The 26370-nt window shown below is 39.1% G+C and overlaps 2 protein-coding genes across 3 annotated transcripts in view; one reads left to right on the top strand and one right to left on the bottom strand.

The window, feature by feature from the left end:
• Window positions 1-17077, bottom strand: part of rnf13 (ring finger protein 13) — a 43232-nt gene extending 26155 nt beyond the window's left edge. The window contains exons 1-4 of one of the 2 annotated variants that reach the window (XM_062423498.1): window positions 16886-17076; window positions 13757-13999; window positions 13391-13471; window positions 2770-2892 (exon numbers count right to left, since the gene is read on the bottom strand). In XM_062423498.1, the coding sequence (XP_062279482.1) occupies window positions 2770-2892; window positions 13391-13471; window positions 13757-13870 (318 nt within the window). In that variant the 5' untranslated portion in view covers window positions 13871-13999; window positions 16886-17076. Of the gene's footprint in view, window positions 1-2769; window positions 2893-13390; window positions 13472-13756; window positions 14000-16885 lie in introns of both variants that reach the window. The other variant, XM_062423499.1, reaches the window with a different exon arrangement.
• Window positions 17078-20115: 3038 nt separating this feature from the next.
• Window positions 20116-24609, top strand: LOC133985210 (protein ANKUB1-like). Its single transcript, XM_062424807.1, has 6 exons — window positions 20116-20205; window positions 20566-20709; window positions 22499-22718; window positions 22897-23011; window positions 23141-24061; window positions 24528-24609. Exons 1-6 carry the CDS (start codon window positions 20116-20118, stop codon window positions 24607-24609), a joined length of 1572 nt encoding a protein of 523 aa, XP_062280791.1.
• Window positions 24610-26370: the final 1761 nt, after the last annotated feature.

Genomic DNA, 26370 nt, shown 5'->3' with positions numbered 1-26370 from the left:
CCATTTATATTATGAATTATTAGACCATGAAGATTTAGTATTTGTTCAACTTTCCCAAAGGCTAGATTGTGTGTGTGTGTGTGTGTGTGTGTGTGTGTGTGTGTGTGTGTGTGTGTGTGTGTGTGTGTGTGTGTGTGTGTGTGTGTGTGTATGACAAACCAGTGAATGAGACGTATGTCACGAGAATAAGACAAGTCAACAAAATGTTGAAGCAAATAAAAAAAAAAAGAGAAACTTTAACCATATTAAACAACATCTAGTTCTCACAGTACATCTATTGGTAAAAAAATCCACAATTCATAAATGACAAGTTTTACAAAACACTAATTCAACCGCAGTTTGTTCAAAAAGTTGTCTGTTACAAAGTTGTCGCCTCGCAACAACTGACCTTGAAATCACCTTTCTCATACGAGCAGATGGTGTGAGAGAGGAGCATGTTCACATGTCAAACGGAAGCAAAGAGATGACAAACAAACACAGAGGAGCACAGATGAAGTGGAGGTGGGAGGACAAGTAATCATCACCCACAGGGACCAAAGGAAATATTTGCCTTGATTTGAATGAGCAGTCAAACATCTAAAGCAGACACGGAGGAACGTGAAAATAATTATAAATTCCTATCTAAAGACCTCAAAGCCGTGTGTTTGTTTAACCAGCAGCCAAAACACCCAAATATTAGTTCATGATGTTAATAACGTGCATGTTTTTGGAATTTTCTCATCAATATTTGACTAGAAACAACAAATTTATTTGACCTGAATATCAAAAATGTACCTTTTTTGGGTGAGGAATGGGTTTTTTTGGGACAAACTGAAGAATGAGTGCTGAACTTAAAATGCTGCCAGAGTTCAGCAACAAATACAACTGCTTAAACTTTATTAGGTCAAAGCTGCTCCTTTAAGCACAGCAGGAGGTTGAATGGCAAATCGGAGAGATATAAATCAGAGAGATCGGTGTGTGTGTGTGTGTGTGTGTGTGTGTGTGTGTGTGTGTGTGTGTGTGTGTGTGTGTGTGTGTGTGTGTGTGGGTGTGTGATGCTGTAAGGCCATATAAGGCTGTAAGGCTGCTCCAGAGTTACAATAGAGAGAGAAAAAAAAGAGGAAGAGAGAGAGAGAGACTGATTGAGATTGAGAAAGATGGCAAATAAAATGGATAGAATAAGAGAGAAGGACAGTGAGTGTGAGATTGAATGAACAGAAGAAGCTACAGAGGGGAAAAAAAGACAAAAGTTTTTTTTAAAACCCTAAGAGACGGAAGAGATGGAAAGAGGTAGACAGAAAGATGCCAAGAGGCTGCATGCTTTCCCCCCATTCCTCAGACCTGCTCTCACTCTCTTTTCTCCCTCCTCTACCTCCCTCCCTCTCTGTCCTTTCTACTCGTCTTCACTCTTTTTTGCTCTGAATCCAATAAAAACATGAGATTTGAGATGCGTTTAGGGACAGATCTACTGTTTGGACATTTTACTTTTCTACTTGAAGCCAAAAATTAAATAAACAGGAGAAACTTAGCTTTGAATCATTGGACTTCTGCTACAAATCATCATTGGGAATCAGCAGAGAGTTTGTGTTAATAATGAAACTCAGTAATTCACTTGCTGCCATCTCTATTGCCAAATTTATCAACTGCTCAGACCAAACATTTGAGGTTTTTCTCATCACGAGGGAAACTTCAAGTATCTGGCAACAATTCAGGATATCCTAAAAAAGTCTAAATAACCAATGTCTTGATATGAGAGACCTAGAAATGTATCATCAAGGTCATGAGTCCTTAAATTAAAAACTCCAAACATTTTTGTCATGTTCAGGATTACATTTTTTACTGGGAAACTTGCAGAGACACTGAAACTGGTATAGAATTATTACTAACTTCACTTATATGCAATTAAAATATGATGTCATCTTTTCCTCAATAGCACCACTGTCAATGACCCAGTTCAACTCTAATCCTGGATTCATTTATCATCACTATGGGTGTCTTTGCATGGGTTAGTTGGGCTTTAACTGAGTTTTACAGCAAAACCATGACTTTCATTCTTCTCTACCTCTCATTCATCTTCCTCTGTTGGCATCTATCTCTTCCTCTCCAGCATAACACTCACTTCACCACCCTCTCTGCACTGCACGTGGCCCCGATGCCTCACTTGACTAATGGAGATCGGATCTCGCCACCATTCAGCTGCTTCACTGACTTATTAGGCAAAGGGAGCTTGAACTCCACATGTCCACAGTAGCAGTGGGAGGATAAAGAAAAGACGGAGGCAGTGGAATGGGATAGATGCTCACACAGGAAATTGTGTTTAGGGAAATGACCTCTTCCTGTTTTTGTGTCCCAACCAGCTGATCTAAAACGTCAGAGAAACTGACCCTGAAACACAAAGTACTGATGTGTCTTATGAGGCAACATACATCAGTCTGCCTCGCACATACTGTTATAGTTTGGGCAGTTTTCCCATATAAATTAACAGCTGCTGAAATAAATTATGTTTGATTACTTGCAGGTGTTGCAAAGCACTAAAACAGCATTTCCAGTTTCCATAAAAAATAATCATATTGCTGTCGAGCACTGAAGCGTTATAGATCTGTTTTAGCCATGAGACCAAAACTTCTTAGGCTTAGATAAAAGATGGGAAATGAAGATTTGAGATGGGATAAGACTACAAGATGATACTAGAGATGAGATTGGTGTGATCTACTTCATTAATTAAGGACACTAGAGAAACAGTTTAATTCACAGACGGACAAACACACCAAACAGTGTGAATCACTGTACCTTGATGTCAAAGTTGCACTCAAAGCGCTTGATGAGGACGATGAAGGCGCCTGTCAGGTTGTCCCTTGGAGGGGGCTCGATGGGCTCACACGCATTTTCCGGTCGTGCGCCAATCAGGAAACCCTGCGGGGATGACATCATCAGACATGAGATGAAACAATCATGTTTGTGGTGTGGTGACATGCATCTAACTCACGGCACATTTTAAGAGAACAACCGAGGAGTCATTTTCTAAAATAATACATCCAACGCTTCTATCTAACAGGTCACATGTATTTTACTACTTGTACGAAGAACAAACCGAAGTCTTTGATTGACAAACTAAAAGACTTTTACAGAGTGGATCATCTGTTTTCCAGAGGCAATTAATGACTTAAATGTTTCTTTAACCTGTAATCAGGATTTTTTTTTAACTAGTTCAGTTTCCTGACCCAGAATCTGAGAGCAGCATAATCTTTGTTCAACCTTTAGACTGCTGCTCCCAATTTAACAACACCCATCACAACCACAGATGGAAAAACAACAACAAAAAAACAAGAACAAGATGCTGAAAGGGGAGTAGTGCTGGGCCTTCAAATGTAACACTGACAAATCAAACATAAATTTAACATGGTAATTCATGCATAATTAATAGTTTTCCACTGGAATTAGTTATATTACTGACACGAGAAACTATGTGTTTGTGTGTGTATCCCTCCCTGTGTTTATGACTACGCAAGTGCATATGTTGCTTTTGTATTTGCATGTATTACAGAGTCTAATAGCGTTCAAAGATGCTGTTGTTCTCAGTGTGTCGGGCCCTTCCTCTCTCTCCCTCTCCATCTCTCCCTCTAACTTCCTGTCTAAGTCCCATTTCCAACAGCTTTTGAAGTGACTGATGAAAGAGATAGTGAGAAGAGGGAGAAAGAGTTAGAGAGGCTGACAGAGTGATAAAGGGAAACAGAACAAGAGTGGAAACTGCAAAAAGACACAAATATGGAGGCAAAGACAATTTAGAGACCCACTGGAAACAGACAAAATAGCAAAACTATTGATGAGTGAGACAAAAATAGAAAGGCAAAGAGAAAAAGACACAGGGCGGGAAAAGAGAAGGAGCGAATAACCAGTGCAGAGAAATGATGAAGAGATGAAGAAAAGAGAGGAGACAAGAGATGAGGAGGGAGGGACTTGATACGATATATATTTCTGAACTGCTGCTGGTGCTCATATTCAAGTGTAACTAACACCACTGTGTGTGTGTGTGTGTGTGTGTGTGTGTGTGTGTGTGTGTGTGTGTGTGTGTGTGTGTGTGTGTGTGTGTGTGTGTGTGTGTATGTGTGTGTGTGTGTGTGTGTGTGTGTGTCAGGATGGTAGACAGGAAGTGCGGACTGCTGTGGGACTCTGGGACCGTTCAGCTCCCTCTCTCTCTCTCGCTCTCTCTCTCTCTCTTTCTCTTTCTCTTAAAGCCAACGCTTTGAAAACCCAGCCTGTATATCAAGGAGAGTCAGCACTTTCTGTCCCTCATACACGCAAACACACACACACAGCTGGTGTCAACTAGCAGCAAGCTGATTTGTGTCTTATTGACTGCCACACTGACTTTCCACATATGGAAAATGACCACAGTGACACATCGTATTTGTCGGGACACACTGCGGCTCCACAACAGGGGAGACAAAGTTGCTGACTGAATGCACTGCCTGGTTGTAGTTCAACACTTGGCATGTGAAAGGTTAAAAAGTTCAAGGATCAGGTGTATCTTCTAAATCATGCATCAGGAAGGAGAAGGATGTGAGGGATCACCCGCCAACCCCCGCCGTCATCACCTCTGGGTGCCTCCTCCAGTGCAGTCCTGCTTTTTACTGCTCAATGACATCACTGTGCCACTGCCTCACATTTCTACTGACTCTACTGAAAGCAGAGACAAGAGTGCCCTCTGTCGGACACGAAAGGATCTACAAGACAAACACCTGCCAGTACTGCAGAGTGAGAGAGAGAGAGAGAGAATGCGGAGACGAGAGCGGGGTGGAAAACAGGAAATAACTGAGGAAGGAGAAGGGGGGGGGGGGGGGGGGGGGGGGGGTCCTGAAAACGTGGCCTGAAAGAAAATTATGAAATGCTGTCTGTGCGACACCACAAGACTACAGCTAATTACTATTTTCATTATCAATTAATCTGTCTTTCATGTTCTAAATTAATCAATTAGTTGTTTGGTCTATAAAATGTCAGGAAGTGGATCACTGTTTCCCAAAGATGACGTCCTCACATGTCCTTTGTCCCGACCAACATTCCACAACCCAAACATGATCCGTTTACTATCACAGAAAGTTAAAGAAAGCAGAAAATATTCACGTTAAAAAGCTGAAATCAGAATTTTATTTTTTACATTTTTCCATTAAAAAAAACTCAAAACAATTAATAGATTATCAAAATAGTTGGAGATTAATTTAGTGGCATCTGATCCATTAATCGACTCATCCATCTCACCCTGCACTACAAACTAATATAATATATACTTCCTCTATGCTGCCAGACTCTGAGCTACGAATGCAAACTGTGACATGGAGCCTTATTATATAACAATATTTTCTGTTCATTATCCTGTAGTTCCCCCTTTACAGTGAATATGAGTTCATGTTGTCTCTATGTGCTGGGAAGGATTCATGTCTCTATGGAAGCTGTTAGTTTATCAAAAACAACATCACAAAGAACAAAAGGACAAAGCACGACAGCACACTGTGCTTTAAAGAAAAAATGACAATGACTGAAAAACCAAAAATCACCTTCAGGCTAATTTTCTGTGTTATAACAATACCAAATGAAATTCCCACTATTGCATTAGTCCTCGGCACTTTATGTCACAGTGTCAAAGTCGAGAAGAACAGCAAATGAGGTCAAATCACTCATCTAGCATGTGACACTGAAATGGAGAAGCACTTTAACTTACACAGTTAAAGAGAGAGAAAAGACCATATGAGCAGATAGAAACATGATTCTTCCATCAAAAGTAACTTACGATATTATAAGTACGTGTAATTGCAGTAAAAGGAACTAAAGTGTGGGATGGAAACCCAAAACCTCCAGTGTAAAACTGTCTTAATCAGCTGATAACCATCCAGCAGAACACATTCTTTAATGTTCAGGAAAGATTTGTTATTGTTCAGACTTGAACCTGTCGTCATGCGGAGGTGTTCACAGACATATGAACTCATTCAAACTCAGAGAGATTTTCTGTGGTCGCAGAATTCGAGAGGGAGAAAAGGGGGATTTCTCTGGTGGACTTCTCCAAATTATTGCAGTAATCACATTTAATCCTGTCAGTAAAAATCTCTCTATAGGGCTTGTTTGTAGATTTGGCTGCTGGGTTCAGAAAAGCAAAAAACAAAAAAAACCCACAGGAATTAATAACTTGCTCTAGCCTGACTGGGGCTTCCTGTAAGCAGATTAAAGCCTGTGTGACTCCACACTCAAACTCATCGATGTTCAAATTCCCCATTTTAACCTGTCTCAACTGCTTCAAACAGGAAGCATGTGACGTTATAATATAAAGCTTGCTCAAAGACAAGCAGGCCTGCTTTTATCTGTATATCTTGCACCTTTTATCATTACATTATTATTCCATAATTACAAAAAACCCTTAACATTCTTACTGAAGCTTATCCCATTACTGCACTCAACCTGGATAGGAATGCCAGCGAACTGGGGCGGCTGCGGTCTAAATGTAAAAAAAAAAAAAGAAAAGAAAAGTGGGTTTGTTTCTGGGTCACTAGCAGTGAAAATGTAGGTGGGGAAAGTGAGCAAGTTAAGTCTGAGACTTCATCATTAACTCCAGAGAAAGACAGAGTGAATAAATTATACACAGATTCATTTTCAGTACTATGAACGAACACCAAGTCACCTGCACACTCACGGGAACAGAAATCATTACTATTTGCAGAGAAGCAGTTATGACGAGTTCATAAAATGTACGTGCAGGTCATTACCATAAATTGACCAGAAGCAGACACAAGAAAAAATGACTCATGCACGTGCATTAGGAAACAACATAAGTCCTTTATCTTTATGACGGACGTGCATCTGAGTGTTTGTCTTCACTTCTCATGTACAGTGCTGTGAAAAAGTATTTGCCCCCTACCGAATTTCTTCTGTTTTTACTTTTTTGTCACACTTACATGTTTCAGATCATCAAAGAAACTTTAATTTAAGAAAAAGACAATGAGAGTGAACATAAAAGGCAGCTTTTAAATGATCATTCCATTTATTGAAAGTAAAGAATTATTCAAAACCTATATCAACAATGTGAAAAAGTAATTGCCCCCTTAACTTAATAACTGGTTGTGCCAGCCTTTGCTGCAACAACTGCAATCAAGCGTTTGCGATAACTAGCAATGAGTCTTTCACATCGCTGTGGAGGAATTTTGGCCCATTCTTCTTTGCAGAACTGCTTTAATTCAGCCACATTGGAGGGTTTTCGAGCATTAACGGCCCGTTTAAGGTCATGCCACAGCATCTCGATTGGATTCAGGTCTGGACTTTGACTAGGCCACTCCAAAACCTTAATTTTGTTTTTTTTTTAGGCATTCAGAGGTGGACTTGCTGGTGTGCTTCGGATCATTGTCCTGCTGCATAACCCAAGTGTGCTTGAGCTTCAAGTCATGAACTGATGGCCGGACATTCTCCTCTAGGATTTTTTGATAGAGAGCAGAATTCATGGTTCCATCAATCACAGCAAGTGGTCCAGGCCCTGAAGCAGCAAAGCAGCCCCAGACCATCACACTACCACCACCATGTTTGACTGTTGGTATGATGTTCTTTGTATCAAATGCTGTGTTAGTTTTGCGCCAGATGTAACGGGACACACACCTTCCAAAACGTTCCACTTTTGTCTCATCAGTCCACAGAATATTTTCCCAGAAGTCTTGGGGATCATCCAGGTGTTTTTTGGAAAATGTGAGACGAGCCTTTGTGTTCTTTTTGGTCAGCAGTGGTTTTTGCCTTGGAACTCTACCATGGATGCCATTTTTGCCCAGTCTCTTTCTTATGGTAGAATCATGAACACTGACCTTAGCTGAGGCAAGTGCAAAACTGCAGTTCTTTAGATGTTGTTCTGGGTTCTTTTGTGACCTCCTGGATGAGTCGTCGATGCACTCTTGGAGTAATTTTGGTAGGCCGCCCACTCCTGGGAAGGTTCACAACTGTTCCATGTTTTCTCCATTTGTGGATAATGGCTCTCACAGTTTGCTGGAGTCCCAAAGCCTTAGAAATGGCTTTGTAACCCTTTTAAGACTGATAGATGTCAATTACTTTGTTTCTCCTCTGTTCTTGGATTTCTTTAGATCGCGGCATGATGTGTGGCTTTTTGAGATCTTTTAGCCTACTACATGTTGTCATACAGGTTCTATTTAAGTGATTTCTTGATTTTACAGGTCTGGCAGTAATCAGGCCTGGGTTTGGCTAGTGAAATTGAAATCAGTTTTCCATAAAATGTGGTTAATCACAGTTAATTCATGATTTGACAAGGGGGGGGCAATTACTTTTTCACATAGGGCCAGGTTGATTTGGATCGTTTTTTTCCCTTAATAAATTAAATCATCATCTAAAAACTGCATTTTGTATTTACTTGGGTTATCTTTGTCTGATATTAGAATTTGTTTGATAATCTGGAACATTTAAGTGTGCCAAATGTGCAAAAAAATAATCCGGTAATTACGGTAATCCGTAAGGGGGCAAATACTTTTTCACAGCACTGTATATTCTGCATAATATTACTTGGATTTGTATAGCATTGGAGACAAATTGTCTGACACCATCTGTTAATTACCTTTTGCCCACTAGAATCAGCTCATTTGGAGCATAAAAAGGTTGAGGGACCTCTGGGGGACCCCTGCAGGGTTTTCAGTGATTCAAGATGAAATGAGGTAAAGCTTAATCCAAAAACAATTTTACCGACTATAAATTAGTAGTAATATCTCTGTTACTCAACTGTTACCTCCATCTATGAAGTACTGAGAGTGGAACCATTCAATAGACAATCAATAATATATATTTGCCCATATGGGTCCCTGGGATCTTTTTTTAAATCAAATTGGTATCTCTAGCCCTTCTCTGTGCCTGTAAGGGTTCAGAACATGAAACTATCCACCCATCCATCCATCCATCCATCCATCCATCCATTATTTATACCTAGATATCTAATGTAGGATAAGAGAGGTCTTTGACAAGACCCCAGTGGACCCCAGAGATAACACAAATACTCTACCGTCACATCTGGATACACTGACAATTCTGAGTCATTAGACTGTGGTGCCAGGGGGAAACCTCACGGTGACAGGCAGATCGTGCCACATGAAAATGATTCATATATACGTAGGTAGCAGGTTCAAATATGCACACTCCTGATGTCTCCATTGCTCAGTGCGTCATGTGGACGAGTGTTTCCTGCCACAGTAAACTCTCCAATGAACAAAACATCCAATTTCATTCAAGTTCTTTTGTCTAGGCTTCAATTATGGCCTGAGTGAATTAAGATGTGTGTAAAATTTGGCATTTACCAACTGAAATGAAGAAGGCCATTCTGTTGGTTCTATAGCAGATAAATCGTTAAGCTAGTCTAAAATATATGAAAGTTGTATTACACGTTGTGATAACACTGTAGAAGTCAACTAAAACCATTCTGTGATGTCTGGACAAAAAGGTTTTTATGTTATGCAAAAAGGAATATTTTAGAGATTAAATAATTGATCATATAATCAATTCGTTTTGTCGACAGAAATGTAATCAGCAAATCTTTTGATAATGTTTTTCAAGCAAAAATTATAAATATTTTCTAGTTCCAGCTTCACTTCACTGTAAAGATTTGCTCTTTGTCTTATGTGATTGTAAACCGATAATAATATGAGGATAGCTCCACTCTTCGTTATTCCTGACATCTTATTTTATATATTTAATTTTTACTTTCACATATTTTTGAAGGAAAACTTGGGTATTTTCAGGGACTTTACCACTGTTCAAACTGCACCAGGAAAACCACAAAGACTTTCCATAGGAAGCTCAAGCATCTCTTCCAAACTGGGTTTACACATCAACCTATAATTGTGGAACTGAACGTGGGCACAAAAAAAAAGTAAAAACAAAAAGCCTAAAACCCAAATGCCTTGTCCAAAATGTGGCTGCAAAAAAGGGAACACAGTTATTTTAAGCTGGGTGTTGATTCTTGGCCAGCGCCATGTTAAAATAAATAAAATCTCACAACCCTGAACTGCTTCCACACTGTGTGTAGCCCAGAGCCTCTTCTGCACATCATTCCTCTTTCTCTCAAACTTTAGTATCTAATAAAGGCAAAAGTTCCCATAAATTATGTCCAAAAACATTTTGTTGTCCACCATGAGTCACTTTCTGGTGTGATTTTTTTTAGTTTAAATTCAAACTGGAAAAGCATAATTATGCTCCATTTTTACTCCCTGTTCATCTCTGACGTCAAACTACAAAACTGTACACGTCAGTAATTAAACGAAGCATAACTGTAGCGTACTGTGGATGTGCACAGGCTTGCAGTGCCCGTGCTTTGAGACCCTGAAGCAACTCTGTACACAGCCCCGGTTGTGTAAGTGGAAACAGGGGAAGCTCTGTTTGAAGCCTCGGACCCTGTGGGGAATCCTCAAGAGACAAACAGTTTTGAGCTGCCTTGTGATACCAGAGGTTTCTTCAGGCGTTACACAGCTGCAGTATTGCAACATTTGAAGTGGGTTTACTCCACAATACTAAAAAAATGCCACCACTCCACTAATGCTGGGCAATATATTGAAATTATATCGTTTTCGTGATATGAGACAAGATATCGTCAGAGATTTTGGATATCATAATATCGCGATATGTCATCAGAGTTGTCTTTTCCTGTTTTTTTTGTTTACCCACTTTTTCATTATATCCACATTACTGATGATTATTTATCAAAGATTTCATAGTGTAAATATTTTGTGAAAGCATCGGCAGTCATCGCTACAATATTGTTGTAATATCGATATCGAGGCATTTGGTCTAAAATATTGTGATATTTGATTTTGTCCATATCGCCCAGCCCTACATTCCACATTAAGAAACGACTTACTACATATTGATTTTGTTGGGAAATCACTACTTTAAGATGCACTAAGGCTTGTGTCTCGCAGTTTGCACTGCATTTGCATGATTTTTTGCAAAGGTGCGCCTCTTTCCGTGTATGCTCATTTATGAAAAGATTGTGCAAATGACAAGTGGAGACACGTTTTGTTAAAAAGTGGCTGATTTATGTATTCATGAGAGTCACAGCAGGTGCAAATCGTGCTGGTAAAAGGGAAGGATGTGGTGGGAGAAAGAAAGTGATACCTTTATTCAACAGAAATCTAAGAGTAAGATAGTCACAATTTTTAATTTTTAACTTTTCCTAAAATTTTGTGACCATAACCTGACACCCAAACGATATTATTATTAAGTTTGACCAACAAAGCAAACCTTCAGCATCTCCAGTTTGGAAGATGCAAAGTCATTCTCAATTGAAGCCATAATTTGTGATGATATTTTACATGAAAAACTTGCTTATCGCAACTACAAATCAGAGCGGCTGTCTCAAACAACTAGCTGCCGACCAGACACAGACATGGGCCAAGTGAGGGAGATGTGCTGTATGGATTGAGTTTGGCCCTCAGGGAGTAGGGCAGCATGTCTGCCTGCACGGCACACAGCTAGACAGCAGCAGGGAAAGCAGAGGTGAACAATATAGACACAGAGATTAGATGTGAACTGAAGACAGAGAGACTAAGCCTTTTCTCAGCTTTCATAACACATAATCTGACATAAGACTACACTACACACTCACTCACATAAAGTAACATGACTATATGCCATAATCCCTGCTGTTTGTCTGAACTGAGGTGACACGTTACTCACAAGAGGCCTAAAAAAATATACTGTACATGTAATATACTCAGAATGTGACGCTACTGTTTTTTTTGTCTCACCACAGTGATTAGACAGAGCATCCTAGCAGTTTATCAGTCAACAACTAAGTCCTGTAATCATTATTAAATTACTTGCACAGTGGATGACCGAGGTTTAGATCACTTAAAATGACAGTACCCCTTTTAGGGACACATGCATCCATAGTTTTCTGTTGTTCCTTAAACCGACATTGACATGCTGAAGAAGTGGCCAACCTCAACCCAAGTCATGTTCAAAAAGTGGAAAATGCAAGATGTTAGAACATTTTTCTCAACCAAAGAAAGGGTGTGTTCACCCTTTAAAGTCATCTTCAAATTTTACAGTGTGAGACAAACACTAACAATTACAATAATCTCAACCAGTGCATCAATTCCTAAAATATACCATGAGGTCACATCTGATACATCTGACAGTGCCAAAATTAGTGGTCAGACTGGCATAATACTGTCCTGATGTTAAACATAGCATCCTTAAATCCAGACAAGTGCCAGTAATTATGAGTGTACACAGCCTGCACATACACACAAACACAAAACAAGGCACAAAGTATTTCGCCATCAGCGAGCCTCTGTGTGCCAAAAGCCTTTGTGCAACAACAACTCGGCTCTTGACTGAGAAACGCCACAATGGCCAGCTTAGATAGCAGACGTGAATCATCCCTACTGTTTGTGAGCTTTGTGGATCAACCAGTGTGTGTGGGCATACAGAAACTTCTCAACAACACACATCATTACAATCCTCAGCAGCAATGCTGGGGAGAAATTTTGACGGCATGTTAACGAAGCTGCTTCAAAGTGTAATTTACTTGCCCTCTGAGGTCTTTTCTACAACGTGCGCTCTTTTGTAGTTCTGATGTGTAGCTGGCTGCTGCAACGACACAGACTCACAAACCAAGAGTTTGACTTAATTAGAAAAGGCATTTTGTATGTTTCTCAGCTGATTACAATTAAAAACTGTAGCCCATGACAAATATTTTGTTTTACCAGCATATGAACATTTAAAATGCAGCTGTCCAGTGTTGCAAATGTATTAGGTAATAAAATCAGGCTCCAGTCCTTTCTTTTTTATTCTCACGTGATACAGATTGTACCTTTATTTAGCTTGCAAGTTGTAAAAACAATGACCACATTCAACACTCATTTTTTTTGTTTTCCATCCTTTTTCTAATTTTCTGCTTATTTCAACTGTAAAAAAAAAAAGTTCATCTTTATTTTGTTCACTTTCTAGCACAAACTGTAAATCATTTTTCCCTCGACACAAAAAAACACTCAGCCAGGAATATCTGCTCCCTGGTTACCCACTCTCTTTCACTTTCATGTTTTCAGAGATGGGGCGCGCAGGTGGTAGAGTGGTTAAGAGCGCATGCCATATACGCAGCAGACCCCGGTTCGATTCCCAGCCGGCGGACCTTTCTGCATGTCAGCCCCCCCCCTCTCTCTCCCGTAATTTCCTGTCTCTCTACTGTCAAATAAAGGCGTCTATACCAAAAAAAATCTTCTTTTTTTTTATTAATTCAGAGGAGCTGTCTAGTGGAAACCTACCAGAAAACAACTGAACCAAATTTCATAAAAAACCTGGTGATTTGTAGGGACTTGCCAATCACACAGAAGTTAACAAACCAGCTCAGTTTATAAGCCAGTCCAACAACTGAGCCTTCTGCACTCACCTTCAGTCCATCACTAGGCAGCCGGTAACCAAATCGTGCAGGAAGATCATCAAAGTTCTCTGTTTTGTTGTCAAACGTGTACTGAAAGATGGGAAATTAATTTGAATTACTTTTCATTTTTAGATATTTCATGAAGACCAGTGCATCATCAAAATTAATGGGCAGTATCTTCATTTAATTAAGTGACAAATTTAATCATAAAAGTTGATTGAAGTGATTTTTTTTTTTTAATTCACATCGCAAAACACATGCATGTCATGCTTAACGAATACTTGTTCTTGCTGAGCAACATCCCATTGGTGGAATAACAGTATTACACTGTTTTATTACAGTCTATTACAAGCATTTGTAATAAGAGTTACTCACGGCAGCGATGTCGGCTTCCACAGGCAGCAGATTGAGGAAAGCAAAGAGCTGGACGGTGAAGATGGTGTAGATCTGCGTGGCCGACAGCATCAGCATTCCCAGGGACAGCAGCATCTTGGCATCACGTTACAACCCTCAGCTGCTGTGCCACTCACTCATAAACATACACAAGTAAACACACACACACAACCACACACGCTGGCCTGCAGCAAAACCCCTGAACACTGCCTGCTGTCGTCACACCTAGAAAAGACACAAGTGTTTGTGCATACGTGAAACCTTTACTCATGTTGATTTAAGTGTACACATCTCCACTAATTAGATTGTCAAGTTTATATAAGAGGCACCTATTCTTCACTCACGTCATGAAAACATCCACTATTAAAATGTTTACAAATCTTACCAAAAAAAAAGCAGATAAAACCAGGAACACATAGTTTATCACAAGCTCTATCATATTAGTTTAACCTGCGGTAAGCTAGTTTACAGTTGGTGTACATTAGGATTTTGGATTTCTCTACTAGCAGTGTAATTATAGGAAAATTAGCCGCTGCCTTTTTTTCCACAAGCAGACCCAAGTTTACGGTGCGCTACAATAAAAACTTTCATATGCAGATTTCTATGTTGGTTGAGTGTCTGCTTATTGGCTCGTTAAGAGAAAAACGCTTCTATTTTTGGCTCCAAGCACTAGTTTTGTCAAACAGATTAGCTCTACTGGGGTTGAGCCGTCACCTCGGTGGACGGTGTGATGCTTTTTTCAGATGTTTGACTCATGCCGATCGCCGCAGCGGCTCGCCGTCTAAACCTCACTCTGTTCGAATCCTATCGTCTGGTCTGTCAATTATCTCAATCCGCGTGTTTACACCCTCTGAAGGTTGGTGTGAAGTTGAATTTCAGCTTGCAGAACACATTTGGAGAACACACGCAACCTAAATTTCAAAACTGAACTCAGTCTTCTGCAACAAAGAGGAACTTGTGGCAGCTGACTAGTCTGCACAGTTTAAGAGAAGCCTGAACACCTCAACAAGCATTCAGCTCCCCACTTTTAAACAAGTTATAGAGAGTATCTGAGGAGAACTGTGAAGTAGGGTGTGTGTATTCTGGACTAAGTATTTTCTTTCTCCTGAATACTGATTTTGACTTTCCAATGAAAGAAAAAAACACAACAAGAGCAACACAGACTCTTCAGAGAAATGAACAAATAAACGCTTGATAGATTTGTCCTTTGAGTAATCTATCACTAGGCTTCTCCCTTTTTATCAATGTCAGCACTACCTTGCTGTTAGGTCCTGTATGTGTCTTTTCTGTTTCTTAGCCAGCCACTTGCCACACACAGATTGAAGAGAGCTGCTGTGGGCCTAACATCGCCTAACATGAGGGGTACAATCTCATGAAGTGAAGGCAGCATGTGATCAGGTCAGGAGAAAACAACAGCTAAAGGCTTGCAAGGCTTTAGACCAATAAACTGTTGACAAGCTGCAAAGTAAGAAAGTAGTATTTAAGTATTATTGACATTTATTCATTATTTTTTTATTCAAAGGAAATCTATACGTAACAGGTTTGCAAGAAGGGGCAGAAGTATCTACAGATGCGAGTCGGTTAGTTATCTCCTTAATAAAGAGATGCACAACATTTAAAGTTTTTCTAATATCCAATGACAAATCACAACCAAGATTATTCCAGTTAATGTTAATGTGTGTATTTTATTTCAAAGCTGCCACATGTTCACTTTACATAAGTGGAATTTACCTATTTTACTGTAACAGAGATGCAGAAATCTGAAAACAGCTTTACTACATTTATGTACAATCGATGAATTACTCAAATGAAGAAAGCATATCTATTTGGCTTTTAACAGAACTATTTCAAGCACATTGTTCTTTAATTTTTACTGAAAGCAGAAGCACCATTGGAAAGTTTTCCTACAAGATGTGTTTCCTCAAATGAGAGCGTGGTTTTACAAATCCCTTCAATCTTCAGGGAGGATTTAGAGCAAGTTCGAACTGTATTCATTCAAACAATAATTGTCACATTAAGAAAAAGATGCCCTTTTATAACTGAAATAATTAAAAATAGGCAACTATATACTAGTAATTAACAAATCACTCATTCACATAACAAATCATTGTAATACTGATCTTGATCTATTATATGAACCAGCTGTTGCCAAAACTGACAACTTTACTGATATATCCTGCACCCTCTTTCTAAATATTACCAATTTAAAGGTATTTTAAAGAATTCGCACCTACGTTATCTGCCTGGTCTTCAAAATGCAATTGTTACTTTAAGTATTGAGGTTCAATTACAAGCCCTAATCACATCTGTGAAAAATGGGGCTTTGTTAGGTAACTTTCCATCCCTACTGTCCTACTAATACCACTACTGCTGCCACTTCTTACAAACACAGCCTTAGAAACTGAGCACCTCGAGTACTTCCCATGAGGTAACATTCAGACATAGGTCTATTAGTGTGTCTCCATTTATCTACCCATAAAAAAGATGCAAACTACTGTAGCAATGGGTGCAATATTGTAAAAAAAAAAATGAATATCACAATATCTACGACAACTTTATCCCAATATTGACAACCAGGGTTAACCAGTGTTTAAAAAAAACACACAAAAAAACTATCATTATATGAGAGGTCAAACCTGTGTAGCAGTCAGCCAAAGACATACTAAAGTCAAAGACATATTAAACTGAGATTGGGTGACACTGAGGGGAAGTGTGCTCATGGCAAATGTGGGCCGATGGTGACTAAACATCAAATGACATTTATTGAGAAAGAAACAATGTGTGGTCATTGCGAGCTTCCCAGTTTTACTGAACACTGTGATCAGAGGTTAAAACAGGAAAATGACAAAGCATAGGATCAGCAATACACAGTAATTAAACCATAAATCACACATCACCGTTAACTTTATGACACTAAATCTCACTGACACGTTAGCCTGCGGATACAAACCAGCAAAACGACATCAATAATAACTCAAGTGATACTGAAAAGTGCTGTCAAATAACTACAGTTTTTAGGGTGTAGCAGGACACATAAATAAATCAGTTTGCAGCCGCGCTAGCATGGTGCTGCTAACACAGGCAGCTAGGTGGTGTGTCGCGGGTGTTTACCTTTATTTCTGCCTGGAGGTCTATCTTATCCGGCGATTTAGCTGCTGACAATGACATCGCCTTCCTTTACTGTGTGTCGAGTGAAGGAATATGTGCAACAGCAGAGATTTTGCGTGGACTTCATGCCGTTTGAACGGTCTGTCAGAGAGTATAGTATAATAATCCGCTCCGCTAGCTTCTTCTCTCCTTCATGATGCGGGAGCGCAAACTTCCGCCACATGCAGACTCAGCTCATGATTGGACGAGCTGGCTGTCAATCATTCTGTTCCGGACGTGACTCCAGACGTAAACATATCCACGTGATGACACAAACAACCACTTGTGTGGTCACATGAACTGCCTGAACCGAGCAGCCCAGCCTGTATTTAAAGCTTTATTACTGCTGAATCAGGGCTGCAGAACATATATATTTAAGTAGAAATAAGTATATTGTCCTCTGTCCCAAACGCTGTCATACTCACCTGCTCCAAAAAGTCTTAAAACACTTGTACATCTCTAGCTCCCTCTATACCCTCTGTAGTGAAACTGATGCATTTATTTGTTGCGTGGAGTAAGCTTAAAGGTTATGGGGTGCCGATTGTGAAATTTCGGTTACAATTTTACAGTTGATGTAGTCTGAATATTCAGAAATCATGACAGAAAAGTGAAATCATGCTACCTCCCATTTTCTCCTGGTTACAAATATCCAATCACCGATTCTATTTCCGTGTAGTATCTTTTTCCCTCAGTGCTACGTTATGCAGTCGTAGAGTTTTGATGATTTAAAACATTTATTTGAAAAGCCAAGGAGCTAAAACTTACAAAAATAGCCATATGATCCTTTTTGCATCAGTTACTGTTTGATCATGATAAATGTTGATGGTTGCAATCCAGACACTAAAGCAGCAGAGGTGGAAAATAACACAGTCATACTCAATCAAATACTTACAGTGGCATGTTGAATGCAGGAATTCTAGTGCATGTTTTGGCTTTCTCGTAGTGATGAAGAACAGTTAAATTTTGAAGGTCTTGTACTGAAGCGCACACTGATCTGCAATTTGCTATGTGTGCGCTTTCAAAGTTAAAACAGTTTTATCCTAACTGCAAAAGGCACAAGTTCCTACAAGACACAAATTATTAATAATGATATGTCTTTCTTTTATTTCCCTTCAGGTATTATGCATCACTCATATACATACCAAACATATCTATACTTAAAATCCATATGTGTTTTTATTTGTGCACCAAGATCAGAAATTATCAACCTGTAGATCTGGAACAGTTAAAGGGTGTTGAGAAACTCACTCTTTTCTCCCTTGCAACCAGGACTGAACATATAAACCCTGAGACAGCTGAAGACTTTAAAAGGTCAAATGCAAATTAGAAGTCCCTAGTAAAACTTTATAGAAGAACTGTTAAAGTCTATCAAAGAACATTTCAAATTACTGTAACATTCCCTCAGGACAGAGCGAAACCCCTCGGTAGTTCTTTTGTCTCTCACTAAACAGCAGAGAAAGGAGCTGACGTAAGACAGTGCTGGGGTTGGGGCCATGTTTCCAAGTGGGGTCCCACATAAAACTGTATGAACTTATACTACTGTAAGTAATTTTGGGTATAAACAACATTAATAACGTGCTTCAATAGCATGTTCTTTCCCTGCTGAAGGTTTTACCTTATCAGAATCTGAGGGTTGTTGTATCCTGTGCAGACTGTAAGACTCCTTGAGGCAAATTTGTGATATTGGTTATATAACAACATTGACTTGACTATTTAATGAGATTGTCAGTTTCAGACAAGTTTGTTGAACCCTTTGTCGTATGTTAGCCTACTGCACAAATACACTCTTGTATTTTCAGTTGAGTACTGGAGCAGAATCAGCGATGAAAAGTACGATCGAGATGCTCCATTCTGTTGTGAAATGTTGTTTTGAGCTCAAGCTGTCATGTGTCGCCCTGTCTTAAGGCCATGTTTTAGTTTTTTCCCATTATTCAGTTCTGCGCTTCCTTTTTTACTTTGATGTCTAACCCTCCTCTCCTTTCAGATCCACTTCCTGCCCTTGTGTGTTACCCTCTCCTGTCACCGCCATTATTCCCTAATGTCATCCACCTGTGTTTAACTGTCCTTCTTCACCTTGTGTATTTAGTCTGTGTGCTCTCTGCTCCCTGTGCCAGATCATCTTAGCCCTTTGTTGCATGTGTTCCAGCCTTTGTACTCCTAGTGATAGACTCCATGAGTTAGTTTGTCAATTTTTGATCTGATTTTTGACTTATCCTCTGCCTTGTCCTTTATGTTGTGTTTGCGTCTTCTGACTGACTCTCTGTGTACCAAACCTGCCTAACTCAGATTTTTGGAAATTAATTGTCTGTGAGTCGTGCATTTGGGTCTATTCCTGGTGTGTCAGAAAACCTGTCACAAGCTCAATTTTTGCTTGGTCAGATGTCCTTAGGAAGACATTGTACCTCTCTGTAAACATTTCCTCAGATGATAATTTCTTAACTACATCTAAACTTTGTGCATTTGTACTTTGCACATGTTGTGATGTCTTATTGTTGCTGTAAAAACAGAGGCAGCAGTTCATGTGCACAGATAACTTGTGACTAAATCAAACTCCGGTTTCGTGGCTCAGTTACACATTGTCTCATTCATGTACATACACTGAGATAAATGGCTCCTACTGCACTCTGTATATAGGCCCATACAATTTTGTTATCTGTATGTTTTTTTTTTAATGTCTCCATAAAGTTATTTTAATGTTGTAATAAAGAGCCACGTGAATTACTGACTGAATTTGAACATTAACATTCCCAGGACAGAGAGAGGAAAAGCAACCATGTAATGAAGGCTTATATCAAGGCCAGCCCCAAGTGTGTTTTTCTTTTTTAATTATACTACTAAGCATTTTCATGAAAAATTCCATACTATTGGTTGAGACAAATTTCCAACCTGATGAAACTGTTTCAAATCCTAATTGGATAATCTTTTTAAAAAATCCCATGTCAACAAAAATTTAAGTCAATATTAATCAGCATCTGTACAGTTTACATTTTAGAAATGTAATTTCTTAATAATTTGGCTCTAAAAACGGAATTTGTTGAGCTCCCACTTTACAAAGTATTCTGCCTTCCCAAATTTTCCCACCCAACTCCTGCCCCCCTCCCTACTGTGACTCTGCCACTACGCCCCTCGCACACTTCTGACCGATCATAGCACCACACAGGAGCAGAAACAGACGGAGGACAAATGTCCCGACCATGAGGGTCTTTATCTGCTTTGAGGGCTCTTGGGAGTCTTTTGACGTTCCTCCAGATCAGACTGTGGGGGCCATGAAGCAGATGATGAAGGTAATAGAAACTCCAGTGCTGACCAAGGGCCTTAACTGTTAATGGTTATTAATTCATTGACAAGTGTTGACTTTTGAAATTCTGCCTGATGTTTGAAAGAATTGCAGATGGAAAAGTGAAATGTTGAATGGATTTACTACACAATTGTAATAAAGATTTCTTGTATTAGGTGTGAGATTATGCATTGCAGGATTTTTTTACATTTGTATTTGTGTATGCATGAACTGGTGCAAGACTTTTTTATGATGAGAAAAAATCCAAATCTCACCATCAGCTCACGTCCATAGTCCATACATGCATGTCTTTCATGTGATATTTACTGTATGGATCCATAAACTTCCCCTCTGTTTGTTTCTGTAGGATAACTTTCTTGTACAGCTGTCCAATGACAAGCAGGTCAGACACTACCTGGAGTTGAGCTATGCTGGCGCAGAACTGCAGGACAGCTGGGCTCTATGCGACGTGGGCATCACAAGTGGCAGTGCCATCCGATGCCTGATAAAGGTATTAAAACGTCAATAGGGTTAAGAGTTTTGGAGCTGTGTTGGGATTTGCAGTAAATACAATTAGCTTACAATGATTCACACTGAGACAGGATACTGAAGGGCATCTTTGTTTTACACATCAGAAGCTTTTTTTTAAAAGCCCTTTTACATAAAAGGTGATTGCAGTGGAGCGTTTGCATTGAAACCTGTTTTGTTTGCTCAATGATTAAAGATGTAAAATGTTAATTAGGAAGAAACATTAAGTACTTTTTTTACATTAGAATAACTAATGCTACAATAATGTTCAAAACATTTTATGAAAGGGAACTTACTTTCCAACTTACCAGTATTAGACCCCCCAAAGAAAATGTTTGGTTTAATTTGATGAGTTTCAAGGAAGGTCAGCAGTCACTTCTTCTCCTGGAGCTGGTGCATCTTTTCAGTAAGGTGGATGCTGCAGATCTACATTCACTACATACTATCACTAATGACAGTTCACTTTGTGGCTACTAATATTAGTATGTTGCTATGTACATATTCATAACTTGGGATTTATTTTCTCATCAAAGACACATCAAACAGACTGGTGCACTAATATGGAACTACGTGTTCCCATGTGAGCGTCAGATTGTAAGGAAATTAGTTTATGGCTGCCTGACATTTTTAGTTTGTCCCCATTACTGGGATTTTAGTATCGGGGCACATTCCAGGCTCGTCACTAGGCAACTTTGTGAAAAAGTTGACAGTGCCTGTATGTGTGTGTATGTGCGTCCCTGCACTGCTATGGTCATTGTTTAACACCCTCTCATAAAAATAGCTGTTTTCTATAGAGTCTACAATGTTTCAGTCACTCTCCAGGCTACTTTTCTACATCTTATCCTGACACTGACTTTGCCTTGACATTACTTGTCTTTTGTTTTCTTTAAGATACATTTATGTCCACTTCTCTCACTTGTTCCACCTTTGTTTATTTAATTCTCATCACCAATCCACCATCATCAAATGATTATAATACAAATAAGGCATCACCCAGCGTCCTCCAACATGTACATTTGCAGTCAAAATCTTTGGTATGCAAGATGATTGATACTATCAAACTTCTTTGACATTCATTTTCGCTTTAGAAAGTAACATCTTGGTTTTCTGGGTTATTCAGAAATTCAGAAAATATTCAGAAGTTATTTGGATGTTGTAGAAAACCTGTTTCTTGAAACCGGTCCTAGACACCACGGACAGAATCTTAGTCAATACAAAATGTATTAATATAGTACATTTACTGAGCAATGCAATTCAGTGTGCATTGAAACTATGATGAAAATGTGATGAAAATGCAAAAAAACAAACAAAACCCCCCCAAAAAAGTTGCATTTCATTGCAAAATGCAAAACTCAGATGCATACAGCAACTGTTACAGTTGTACAACTGTATAACGTTACTGCAGGTTTTAATTATTTTAAAGTGAGTTGAATATATTTGGAGACTGGCACTTATTCTTATGTATATAATATCAACCACAGTGTGGCAGCAAACTACAAGATCATTGATGATGCCATTGATGATGAAATGCTATGTAGCCCTCCGTCTTTACTTGTGTACAACTTTGACTATATGTCTACATTAAGCACACATCAAAATAATAATTCAATATAATATAATAGTTTTAATGTGATACCTGTTTTATTTAAAGTTTTAATGAGCTAAAAAAAAATGGTGACATTGGTTATGACAGTTATTCATCTTTTGTCCTCTGTCTCTCTCTCTTGTTTAATTAACCACAAGGCCACTGTGTCATTTTAATTATTTTTCAGAGTGAGCAGAAGCCTGTGATGTGCGTGTTCAATGCTGTGACAGGAAAAACCATATCAATCATGGGAAGTGTATCTCTACTGTATTATATGTCTGTGGCCCGACTGAAAACTGTGGTGTCTGTGCAGAGTGGCCTCCCTGTCAGCACATTTAGACTCAGCACGTCTACTGGTGTTGAACTCTATGACTGCAACCAACTGCGAGACTACGCCATCGAAGTCGGTATGCTGCTGCTGTCTTACTTTGCTAAAACTTTTGTGAACATTTTAATAATAAATGTAATCATTTCACAAAAGACTAGATTTGACATAATTTCATGGTTTCTGAATCATTATATCGCTTCATATTATAAAGTGTATTGTCTCCTATGTTCATACAGTTTTTTTGTCCTGTAACCTAGGCACTATTCTCCGTTTGGACACGTGGGATGGGTGGGTGGAGTACCTCCAGGGTTGCCTCTTTGGCCACAGATTGACAGTCCAGAGTCACCTATCAGAGAAGAGGCCTGTAAGGAGGTCAGACATTCCCCATGTGAGAAAACATGTGACAAAACTGTTGTAATAAAGCTTAAGTTAATGTCCAATCACACAAAACATTTTTATTAAGGCTGTGCCAGGTGAATCTGTCTATTCTTGCTGTTCCAGGTTTCAGCTGCGGGTAGCGCTGTACATCACTGCCTTTTTAGGCCACCTGGAACTGTCAAGCTGGCTGCTTGAGAGGGGGGCACAAGCTGAGGAACCAGTGGGTGTCCATCCATACCGCCAGTGGTGCCACCAAACCGCCCACCATGACACAGGAAAGAGTCCCATCCATGTAGCTGCAGAGAATAATCAGCTCCTCATTCTTAAACTCTTTGTCACCAGGAACCTTTTGACCTTGGCTTGTCGGGATCCTGGGGGTCGTGACCCATTGAAGATTGCCATTCAGCATGGCCACAGGGATAGCGTGTGCTACTTAGCCAACAAGCTGTGCTCTGTAGTATCCCTGCCAAATATGTCCCTGCCCATGCGTATCTACCTCCAAATAAAAGGCTGGGTGAGTTTGGGACAGAGAAGAGTGGCATCCAGTCACAACACTCCCTTAAAAGCCACATTAGGGGATATGTTGCTTGTTGATGGCTTCAACCAGCCAAAGATGTCCTCTAAATCCAGGAAAGCGGGGACGAGACCAAGTAGAGTACTCAGACCCAAAGCTTTGCGTCCCTTACCACCCATCAGCACTATACTTCCAGTGTCCCTTCTCCGCTCTAAAAGGACATCTCTGCATCTACACAGCCTGCAGTCTGTGAACCCTGGTGACTTTAAAGAGATGCAGGAAAAGCACAAGCCATGGGAAAAGAACAGAGAGAATGACCCAGTGGATGAAATCAGTCAGGGGGACAGTTGCCTTCCCAGAGGCAAGTTTTCTCTTCCACCTATCACTGGAGAATACACCCCCTGCTGGCAGATGTTTGTCGGTGCATCACCAAACTCCTCCCAAATCCTGACTGACTCTACGGAGTCCTTCTCTCATAGTGATGGAAGAACACCAAGAGAAAATGCCATATACTGCTTGACTGTAGCCAGGTCTCTATCCTTTGTACTGTATATTTCTATTTATGTGAAATAAAAGCAACTTGATGGATCGTAGAAATGCCATCTGATTTTACTCACATAACAGTTATACTACTGGTAAAAAATAATCTATTTTCCAACTACAGGTGTATTGATTGCTCTCGCTAGATAGACAATTCAAAACTGTAAAATATTTCAAAATGAAAGGTGCTGTAGATGTAATTTTAACTTTAAGATTGTCAGCCTCTGTCATACACTACAAATACATTTTGTGATGAATATCTTTTTGGCACAAAATAAGTTTGCCTTACCACATGACACATTAAGAGGTTGCTCCATTTATTCCAGTTTCCAACAGAGGAAATGGAGAGATAGCAGACATTACATAACATTTTCAGAATGTAAACAAATGCTACACATAAGAGTTTTATGTGTTGTGTGTAATATACTGATTGTTTCTTCTTTAAAAAAAATATAGCACCTTCACAGAGAAGCCTTGGCTGAAGCAGCTGAGAATAGCACGGACACTGGCCAGGAAGTGTATCCAGACTGCAGCTTGATACTTATGGATCCAGGCTCGACATTCAAGTCCATCCAGATCTATCACCCATCACCCATGACTGATGTTGATACCCCATCAGCAACTTCCTGAAACACTGTGAATGATGAAGAATCCCTCAGAGTGACAACTGATAATTGAATCTCAGGCTTACCATGTCAGTGAAAATCACACCCTGCTCTGTATTCATTTGCAAATATCTAGCTATTTATTGCTCTTCATTAAACAACAGAGAGATAGATAGTAAGTATGGACATAACATAGAGAGTTTGACAAAAGTCCAAGTAAGGACTGGCCTTGTAGTATAAAGGACTTTCCTTGGTTGAAATTCAAGGTTAAGGGTGCACTGTATTTATTGAATAGCAATGTGTTAATATGCACTTTTTTCCATATGAACACTTGGCTGTGCTATGAGTGTTTATTACAGTTAAGACAAAATAAAGAATATACAGTCTGCAATTGTCTTTTTTGGCTATAATAAACAAAATGTTTCAAAAATAAACACTCACATACCATCTCACTCTCTCTCAGAATCACATAAAACCTTTAACAAATCTTTTCACTTTCCTTACTCTTCTTTACATTTGTCTGTGAGAAAAAACAAATTATATTCAAGGCAAATTCTCAATGACTCATTTTCACATCTTTTGGTTATTTAATTAAGTTTTCTATCACACACGATCAGTCTGCAGCTACATTAATACTTTACTTCATCTTTTGGTTATTGGCTGCTTGTATGTTTGTCATGGTTACTTGGCATCAGCTGATGCAGTCTTGGATACCAAAGGAAATAATGTTTTCAGAAAACTCTGAAAAAGATAAGGACACTGGCCTAGATGCTCTCTTTACTGGAAATAATTCTCATAATGGAAGTGCCTTTGAGCAAAGCAGTAAAGACCAATTTTCAATCCTGGTGCACAGGGCCCAGAGCCCCACTGTTTTGAAGTCACCAGGGATTATTTTCATAAACTGCAAGGTGAAGTCATTACAAACAGTAATTAATGTTTAAATCAAACGTGATTCAACTACAGCTAACATCTAACTGACTTGCTCATGACGTTGCTCTGAAATTGTAGAAATGATACCACCTTTCCCTCCTAACAGGACAAAGGTTTTCACATACTAATCTTTCTTGTTCTTATATGTTGTTCATGTGCTGTATATTGTCTCACCTCTGACTCATCTGCCGGCTCTCACTCATTAAGTTTTACGGTGTCTTCAAATGTAGTAAAAGATATGAATTCAAGTTGACAACACAGGTTTTACTGCAATGTAGATGGTTTTAGAGATATAAATTGTATAAGGTTTTAGAGCATGAAATATAATAGTTGACATATAAGTAATTGCAGTATGTTATTGTTGACATAAATACAATAATTTATACCATGTATCGTTCTGCTTGAAAGTTATAGTCAAATGACCCTTTGGGCGCAAATAACTTCCTACTTAGTTATATTTCAGGTTCAAAAAAGTTTGCTGGGGTTATACACCATGCAGACAAGGATCATTAAAACATGTACACCAATAAAATATCAGTGAGGATAAAAGGGCAGTTCTATTGGATGGAAAGGGCAGGAAGTTCAAAATGCTGTAATGTTTTCAAGGTTGCAGGTCCACTGTTATTTAATGATGTCAAATAAATTAAATGTACATTTAAATATAAACATCTAAATTTAGTAAAAATAATTGAATAAACAAATATGGAAAAAGTAAAAGTACAATTTTTTTTTTTTAAATGATCTTTATTGCACTTTTGCCTTAA

This window comes from Scomber scombrus, chromosome 8, assembly GCF_963691925.1.
Source record: "Scomber scombrus chromosome 8, fScoSco1.1, whole genome shotgun sequence".
In the NCBI taxonomy this organism is placed as follows: Eukaryota; Metazoa; Chordata; class Actinopteri; order Scombriformes; family Scombridae; genus Scomber; species Scomber scombrus.
This window is presented reverse-complemented; position numbering and strand designations above follow the sequence as displayed.

Coding starts and splice junctions, on each gene's coding strand:
- LOC133985210 (XM_062424807.1), top strand. CDS start 20,116: ATGAGGGTCTTTATCTGCTTTGAGGGCTCTTGGGAGTCTTTTGACGTT. Junction 20,206..20,565: donor CCATGAAGCAGATGATGAAG/GTAATAGAAACT, acceptor TTGTTTCTGTAG/GATAACTTTCTTGTACAGCT. Junction 22,719..22,896: donor AGACTACGCCATCGAAGTCG/GTATGCTGCTGC, acceptor CCTGTAACCTAG/GCACTATTCTCCGTTTGGAC.